General features: G+C 36.8%; 1 protein-coding gene across 2 annotated transcripts in view; it reads right to left on the bottom strand.

The window, feature by feature from the left end:
* Positions 1–8,038: 8,038 nt before the first annotated feature.
* Positions 8,039–9,583, bottom strand: part of LOC150100800 (amine oxidase [flavin-containing]-like) — a 132,788-nt gene continuing 131,243 nt past the window's right edge. For both annotated transcript variants that reach the window (XM_090401527.1, XM_090401528.1), the window contains exon 15: positions 8,039–8,778. In XM_090401527.1, the coding sequence (XP_090257653.1) occupies positions 8,635–8,778 (144 nt within the window). In that variant the 3' untranslated portion in view covers positions 8,039–8,634. The remainder of the gene's footprint in view (positions 8,779–9,583) is intronic.

Below are 9,583 nucleotides of genomic sequence, written 5' to 3'. Positions count from 1 at the left end.
TATAAGCAAACTGAAGAAACTGCACTGGGTTTTCCTATCCAAACGACTACTACTACTGTTATATACAATATTTTGAGCAGAATATTCCAAACACTTCACTTCCTGTCCTTCCATACAGCTTTATTATTTGGTTTGCATTTTCTACTTATCCAAGAATTGAAGTCAACAATAGCCTTCTTTTCCTAGATATCTTATGACAGCCTAATGAAAGTGTCTGCAGTTTTCAGTCTAGAGAGGGAAAACAAACACTGGAAAATACAATGATGCCACTTTCCATTATTATTATTACTACTGCACAAGCACCTCCATGGAGTCCTAAGACTAATATCAGGAGACCCAAACTATCAACAATATCTATTGCACTTCTCCTTGAAACCAATAACAGACAAAGCACTTACAACTGACTCAGGCAACCCATTCCATTCATTCACTCTCCAAGCAAAAAATCTAGTCCTCACATCCTTGCTAACCACACTCTTACCCAACTTCCAGGGATGACTTCTTGTTCTTCCCCCCCCCCCCCCCACTAGCCAAGTGCAGAAACATTTCCCCTGCATCAATCTTCATTTCCCCCCTTTTTTGCTTATCAAGGAGTATTTCACAGATCACTCACCATCTTGGTCACTTGCCTCTGGATCCTCTCCACCACTTCCTCATCCTCCAAGAAACCCAGGTGACCAGACCTGAGCACAGTAATCCAGATGTGGTCATATTGAGGCTTTATAAAGAGGACTGATAACTCCCTTATCACTGCTTGTTAGTGTTCTTCAATAACCAAGTAATCCTGTGAGCTATTCTGGCTACTTTAGCAATATACTATCTACTACTACTCCCAAATCCCTGGCTTCATGAATTTTCTGGAGTACAATTCCCTCAATGTGGTTCACGTCCGCACAGTTAGCCTAGTAGCTGTGCACTTCGCAACCATATGACTGGGGAAGAAGTGTCCCAAGTTCGATTCCCATCGAAGACGTGAGGAATTTGAGGATCTTCCTCAGCCATAGCCAAGTTAGCCGGTCTTGGGTGCGGGCTGTAGGTTTTTTTCCGCGTTTATCTGGCGTTTTTCATCCCGCAAGCAGGCAAACAAACCCGTGAACACATGGATCTACAGCCATAAATACTTAACCCCCCATGAGGGAGGGGGCTCAACTCGCCCCAATAGGGACAGGGGAGAAAACTCCATACGAATAAATAAATAAATAAATGTGGTTCACAGCTTGTAATCTTTGTATCCCAAAATGCATAACGTGACACTTTTCCACATTAAATTAACATCCGTTATGTTTTGCTCATACTATCAGCTTATCCAAATCATCCTGCAAGCTCACTACATCACTTTGATTAACAATTACCCTACCCAACTTTGCATCTGCAAACAACTGAATATCTTTCTTCAAATTATTTCCTATATCATTTATGTACATCTTTTCCAAAGGTCTGGCATTATCAAAACCTTGGTTCATTGTGTACACACATTGAGCATGTATTTGGTAGTGAATTATCATTACCAACTTCCTATATGTGTGTGTGTGTGTTTCAAGGTAATTAAATCTAGAGAACATGTATAATGCACATGCCCTACATTTAACATGCAGCAAGAACTGTTGCATATTAAAATCAATTTTCCTCTGTAATGGTTAAATGCTTAGAAACAAGATCTAAAAACTTAGATCCTATTTCTAAAATATAATCAATCACAGCTTCCATTCTAATTCTCCGTAAGAAAACATTTCTAGAAGTTTCTATTCATAACTTATGTCAGGATTTGTTAGAATAGCTGTCCAGGCTTCTGCATACTCTAAATCTCTGGTCTCTTTCCATTCAGTTTTCAAACTCACAATTTGTACTCTCTTCCGGTACTTCCTTCGGAGCGACGGCAAAATTAGCAACCTTGTGAAAAACAAACCACAACCACAAATTCAACCGCTCCAGACAGTAATAAATCTCTTTTCCAAAAGGCTCAACGACGATGCCGTCAGCACCCTTTGCCTCGGCCATAATTTTGCCATCGCTCCGAAGGAAGTGCCGGTGCTTGACGTAATGGTGAACATCGAATGGGGAATCGGTCGCTTACCGTCGGAGATAGCTAACAACATCAGACTTGATGTAGCCAACATCCTCGCGCATTCTTCGCCGCCAAAAAGTAATTTATCATATGCCCAACGTGCGGCTCTCCCGAAACTACGTAAAGAAAAAAGTATTGTCAACACCAGAGCGGATAAGGGTAATGCCACAGTCGTTCTTAATACCAGTGAATACAATCATAAAATGAACATTATCCTCCGCAATCGTGCTACCTACATCCCGCTAGAACACGACCCCACAAAAACACAAGTTAAGAAACTAAAAATCTTACTCAAAAAAGTATCTTCCTGGTCCCCTGACGTCACGAAAAAACTTAAACCTTTCTGCTCCCCCCCCTCCCCCGAATATACGGTTTACCAAAAATCCACAAACCCAATTCCCCACTCAGGCCTATAGTAGATGCCACCAATGCACCTTGCTATAGACTATATAAACAGCTGGCCAACTCTCTGATCCCCCCCTCACTGGAAGGTCCCCTTCCTATATAAAAAACTCGACCCACTTTAAAGTCCTCAGAGAAAATTTAACCTTGAATAAGACAGATATATTGGTAAGCTTTGATATCTCCTCTTTGTTTAACAATATTCCCTTAATTGACACCTTATCTCACTTAGAAAATGTTTTTCCCTCTGACATCTTAGATCTCTTTTCCTTTGCCATTAACTCTGGGTATTTCTCTTGGAACAACAAAATCTACAAGCCGATAGAGGGAACTGCCATGGGTTCCCCCCCCTCTCACCCCCCTTGCCAATTTCTATATGGAAAATTTCAAAAAACGAGCCATAGACTTAGCCCCACTCAAACCTTCTATCTGGATAAGATATGTAGATGATGTGTTCTCTATTTAGCCTCATGGCCCAGACACGTTAGACTCCTTCCTCAGTCATCTCAATAGTCTATATCCAAGAATCCAGTTCACTATGGAAAAGGAAAAGAACAATTGTGTACCCTTCCTAGACACCTTAGTCACACGCCTGCCTAATGATACACTTACCTTCACCGTATACAGAAAACCCACACACAGAGGCAGATACATTCACAAACGCTCCCACCACCACCACCCCTCTCAACAATATGGCATTATTAAAACTCTTACCAAGAGAGCCCACAATCTTTGTTCCAGTGGAACTGCCCTCACTACTGAGCTTAACCACATACACAGCACTTTCCTCTCCAATGGCTACAGCGATCACAGTATCAAAAAAATAATCAACTCCTCCCCCATTCATCGTCCTTCTCGTCAACAAGATTTTAAAAATGCCATCACTATACCCTACATCCGTGGCACATCCAAAAAAATAGCCAAGATACTAAAACAGTACAACCTACACACAGCATATAAGCCCCACCGCAAACTTGCTACCCTTATCTGTTCTACGAAAGATCAGCTCCCTCCTCTCTCTCTCTCTGCCTGGAGTTTACAAAGTACCCTGTTCCTGTAAGCTGGCATACTTTGGACAGACAGGCAGATCAGCATCCGTCTAGAGGAACACAAGTCTTACATCTTCAAACACAACTATGGCCATTCAGGCTTGGCTGACCATGTTTTGGACACCACCCACAGGGTATCATGGAAGAAAACCACCATGCCCCACCACAGCAAATTCAAGAAAGAGAGACTTTTCTTAGAAGCAGCAGCAGCTCTCAAAAACCAACGAAATCTCAATAAATAACGTTGCATTAAGCTTCCGAAGATTTGGGAAACACTCATCACCAGAGTTCCCACCTTACATTCCAGGCCACCTACTACTGCCCTTAGAGGGCGCTCTACCTAGATAGGACTTTAGTGTCACCCATGTGGTTGGGCTTAGTATTGTTTGTTATTTCTGTATATGTTACATTAATTGTTTTTGTAATCCCCGTAGATGTCCTAGTGACTAGGACGAAATATAGGAAGTATTAAATTCTATTTTAATTCTTTTTGAGTGTTGTAAAAAATCCATTAAGCCTCCAACATGATGTCCTCACAGCACTTAAGCCTCTACACACGTATACCAAGATTACATTTTTCTCCATGTGAGTCCGACAAATTGGATCTTGTGAATTACTATATCTTCCAGACACAGAGTTGGAAAAAACTAAAATACTTTTTAAAATCCCTTTTGTGAAGGATTTAAAAAAAAAATCTTGGTCTTCCTCTGGGTCTTTTTCCTGCCAACCTGGCAAAGAACACTTGTTTTGCTAATCTTTCCTCTCCCATTCTGTTTAAGTGATCATACCACCTGAGATTAGCTCTACTAACACATTCCTGGATGCTGACAATGTCAAGTTCTTCCTAATATCCTCGATTTTAATATGATATTGCCATTGATGCATCTGTTCATACCCTTAATCTTTCTCAGGACTCTCATATCTGCAGTCTCTAGTCTTTGGTCAAGTGTTTTACTTCTGACTCATCTCTCAGATCCATAAGTTAAAATTTGTTTGAACTCTGTCTTGTATACAGCTAATTTAGTATTTTAGCTAACTCAATTACAAAGTTTTTTTATATTCCCATGATTTCTCAACTATTTGTCGTAAAGTGAAAATCTGATTCTGACAGCCTCTATTTGGCCTGAATCCAGCTTGTTCTTCACCAAGCCTCTCTTCCACAATCCTTCTCAGCCGTTTCTCAAGTATACTTGCATATATCTTACCAGGAAAACTTAGTAAGGAAATACCTCTGTAATTCTCGCATTTCCTGACTGCATGCTCAGTCGGTGTTTTTACCACTGTGCGGTCATCACTGCTTGTTTCATTTAGCAATTTTTCGAAATAATTACACTTTAAGGATATCTTTTTCTCCTGTTTTCTTGCCACCTTTATTATCTCTAATTCCTTTTACAGCACTCTTTCCTCCATTTCTGAGCTTCTTTCACAACCTCCAGAATATCCTGCCACCTTCTTGATATTTATTTTCTATGTTCTTATCAAAGTCCTCCCATGACTTTTATTTAGCCAGTTTTACACAGTGTTTAGCTTTCTTACATTTGTCTCTGTATTCTCTAAGAGCACAAGCTGATTTATTTTCCAGGAACTTTTGATATGCTGTCTTCTTTTCTTTCATCTGCCTCTTTAGCTTCCTGTATCCACCACGGAGTTCTGATATTTCTATCCTTGCAGACAACCTCACCATGTCTCTCTGGCTAAATCAATCAGTGTTTTCTTCAGGACTTGTCACTGCCTCTCCAAGGTTTGGTTCCTGTTCTCAAACTCTTTAATTTTTTCTTGAATAATGTTTATGTATTTTAGTCTATTTTAGTCTACAGTTCACATCTGGGAGCTGCTCAACTTTTATTGGCTTTAAAACTTTCTTACATGTTCTTCTTTTCAATATGTAATTCAATTTTATCCTGCTCAAGACTAAATGGTGATCACTTCCAATTTCAAATCCTCTCTACACCAGGGAGAAAACATCACTATCAATAATAACATAGTCAATGAGACTTTTTTTATTCCTTGCCTCTTCTCTCCATGTGAATTTATGCACATTTTTATGTTGGAACATTGTGTTAGTAATAACCAGTCCATGTCCTGAGCAGAAATCCAGCAGGTATTTGCCATTATTATTAGCTTTGCTCTTTTCTCCAAATTTTCCCAAAATATTTTTTTATATCTGACAATCATTTCCTACTCTGCTATTTAGATCCCCAACAAGGACTACCTTTCCCTTTTTCATTGTGTCAGTTGCTTTCTCTAAAGAGTTTCAAAAAATTCCTCCACTTCTACCTTTGTAGAACCTTCTGTAGGACCATAGGCATAAATAAGTCTCATTGCAAATATGAGAATTCCCCATTCTCATATTTGCTCACATCACTCTACTTGAGACTGCCTGCCATTCAAGAAGATTAGCCTCGTATTTAGTGTTGAGTACTATGGCTACTCTTTCTTTTCCTTGATTGTCATTGCCTACATATAACATTTTGTATTTATTGCTCAGAAAGATTTCACCAGTTTTTGTCTTTTTTTTTTTTTTGTTTCAGTCACCCCTATTATGTCGAATCTGGTACTTATTGAATTCCTCAGCTAGTTCCATTTCTTTGCCATTCAGGCTTCTTATGATTCGAGGTACTGATCTTGAACTCTGGTGATGTTGAGTTGGGGTGGATTTTAGGATTTGTTCCAGTAGCTGACTTTTCGCTGTTTGCCCTGGTTCCATGACGAAAACAACGGGGGTCTTGTTTAACTGGGCAATGCCCCAGCTGGAATGAAATTTTGTCATGTTGTACCATCATTTGATATTTAGGTTTAAGCCAATAAGAATACAATTTGGTCAGTTAAATCCCAAATTGCCAGCTCATCCTAGTTTGTTCAGTATCCAAGTAGATACCTAACAGGGTGCACCACGAGTAGGTGAGGATTGGACAATTAGTCAAAAGCCCTGGTCGGTTCTCCACATTCCTATAAAGGCCATGTGGAGGTCTCCTCTCAGTTATATAGCTTTGACCCTTAAGCATCCCGAATTACTTCCCCAAACTTCCTAGTTTGGGGAAGTAATTTAATTAAATGTAACTTACTGTTGGGCAAATTAATTTTTCCCTATACATTAATTGCATTTTTTGCTTTGGACATGCATAGTGAGAGTGGTGGACTGTGTAGTTTTTTTTTTTTTTTTTTGCTAATAGATTGGCTCCCTTGATATATTCTGGGAATCCATGGAGATGTTATAATAATACTGACATTACAAACTGAGCTTTCCTTATGCATGTAACATTTCAACATTGTACAACACATAATTTTATTTTTTTAATTATTTAACCATACTATATTGAAAGTGGTTATGAGATTTGATCAAAAAGTTTGTGTTTATTAAAAAAAATTGCTGCTCTGTTTTTATTACTTATTAGTGTAATAAGCATTCATTTCATATTCTTTCCTTTCCTGAATTTACTCTAATGTGTTTTGCTGTTTTTATGGCTGACAGCATTTTCAGGAAGATATCTGACACAACAATAGATCTCATATATTTCCACAATCTATTTCTATAACTTGAAAAATACTGGGTTGAAAGTTTAATTACATTATGGGAAGTCTGTGCATTAATGTGCAAACTCTGTATGTGATTGCTGGCATAACATAGGTCATGCATATTACATACATTAATTAATGACTTTCACATGCCATAAAGTATAAGTCCTTGGTTTCTACTTATTGTATATGTTTAGAAATTGTACATGTTGAATTGCACTTTAATATGTTTCTTAGATAACATGTAACTTATTCTGTTCTTTGTTTTTGTTTCCATTTCTGAAAATGAATTTATTTTAAGTAAGAAACCCTTCTTCTTATGGATTTCAAGCAAAGTGGCCTGTTCCAGTCTCATGACATGGCTTTCTTGGTCTTCCAATTTTTCTTTTCCCATTTATTTTATATATACAGTAATTTTGGTAGATCTAGCTACTATCCATTTAAGTTAGATGTTCTATCCATATCTATTACATAAGTAAATATAAACACAAAGCAATATTTATTGGGTTTATAATTCGGATTATACAATTTCTTCATGTTTTATAAGGTATATCTGGCTCTTTTTCTCAGAAATTTCATTTCTTCTGTTTTGAATTAGTTTTTCATCTTTCATTGGTTGAAGAGAACCAGTAAAAGAAAATCTGTTCTTTTAATTAAAAAAATAAATTATTCCTATTAATCTTAGTAATCTCTCGATATAACAAAGAATAATAATAAAAAATTACAGTAACAGATTTTTATCTGTTACTGTTATTTTTATTTATTTATTTAATTCCCATTTTAAGCAGACTTGGTGGTCATTCTATAATTTGGGACTTCATTGCTATATTCATCAAGAGAATGATAAGATAGGTAAGCAGAGTATTAAATAACTATACACATAATATATGGCTAGGGCTACAAACTGTCTTTATGTGGCCATTTTTCAAATTCTTAGGTATTGTGATTTTTTTAGTTTATATCAACGTATACTGTGTATTTATAAGTAATACAAGAAAACAGAGATATAATAAAAATATTGTTTTAATATTTTCTGTGATAGGAAGATTTCATCATATTTACAATTAAGGACAATAGTTTTAATAATTTCAATAATTGTTTTGTTTTCACATAAAAACACTTCATAAAAAACAAAAGAATGTTATAAATAACAAGCATGCGAAATGGTGGTGGTGGGTATGATGCTATTCTTTGATATCCATTAAAGATTGGGGAGAAGGGACTTAGCACATCAAGGAGCCAGTAGCTGGGAATTTAAGAGCATGTACTGCAATGGTTGTGAGTAGCAATACCATTCTGTTAAATTCCAGCTTTTTTTTTTTTAATATACAGATGAGGTTATTATTATTATTATTATGTGACACCTCCAGGGAGTCCAAAGACTCATCGAGGGAGAGTGTGCCAACAGCATTGAACGATTCAATCCCTTCCAACTACTAACCACGCTCAAACTTGCGCTTAACTTTTTGCTTGACTATTAGTAGTAGAGGCTCTATCAATCGAACAGCCTTTGCTGGCAAAGACTTCGCAGCCGACAGTACATGAGCCAGCTACATCTCTGACAAGCCATCTCTGGTTTGTCAAAGCTTCTTAAGTGGTATATCATGCCTGGTAATAGGAATAACCCAGAAAACTAAGACTGCCAATGACAGTTGCTGTAGCCAGGCTACCTGCTATAAGCAACGTTCTGACAGATGGTGGATGACGTTCAAGGAAAGACTTTTCGAAAGGTAGAGCAGGCACCTCCTGGAATACATAAGATACTTTAATGAGTTTAATTCATGTGATTCATTAATTATTATCTATTATATGTTAGAAATATATATATAAATAATTAAAAATTCATAAAAAAAAAGATACTGTCCAAACTCATTATATTGCACACTTTTTGAAAGGCACTAAGTGTAAAAAATAAATATTATTTTGATTGAAAGTGCACCAAACAGCAAGTAGATAAAATGAAAATTAGTTTAGCAACTAATAATTAAAAATAATTATGCTATTTTGCAAATATTACATATATTTCACAAATGTTACTTGTATTTTGTTTAATTTATAATGCTTGGCTGTTCTCCACTGATGATATACTGTTATTTTCAGTATGAAATATTTGTTGCTAATTTTTAATAAATCGTTACTGCATCTAATCTGTTTTTTATACCCTATTAGTATGTCACAGGTGTCATTAAAGTTATTAGCGAATGTCACATAGGTTTTCTATTCTATAGCATTTAAACTGAAATGCTTGTATCATGCATTGAGGACACAATGTAATATTCACTGTGAAATATCTGTTATTCTTTTATCATCATCATCAAATTCCTGCCATGCCCTCAAGGGGTGTACAGGATATGATAGTACTACATGAAAAATTTACATCGTTACTAACTTCTTATCTACAATTTTCCTCCAAATCAGTCTGTTACTTGTCAAGACTCCAACATTAACTTATATTACTATCATCTAAGGCACACTTTTTACCTTATCAATCCACCTATATCTTGGTCTTCCTCTGAGTCATTTTCCTGCCAACCTGGCAGAGAACACTTGT

The sequence above is a fragment of the Typopeltis vanoorti genome, chromosome 12 (assembly GCF_054136105.1).
Source record: "Typopeltis vanoorti isolate ZY-2024b chromosome 12, IOZ_Tvanoo_1.0, whole genome shotgun sequence".
Classification (NCBI taxonomy): domain Eukaryota; kingdom Metazoa; phylum Arthropoda; class Arachnida; order Uropygi; family Thelyphonidae; genus Typopeltis; species Typopeltis vanoorti.
This window is presented reverse-complemented; position numbering and strand designations above follow the sequence as displayed.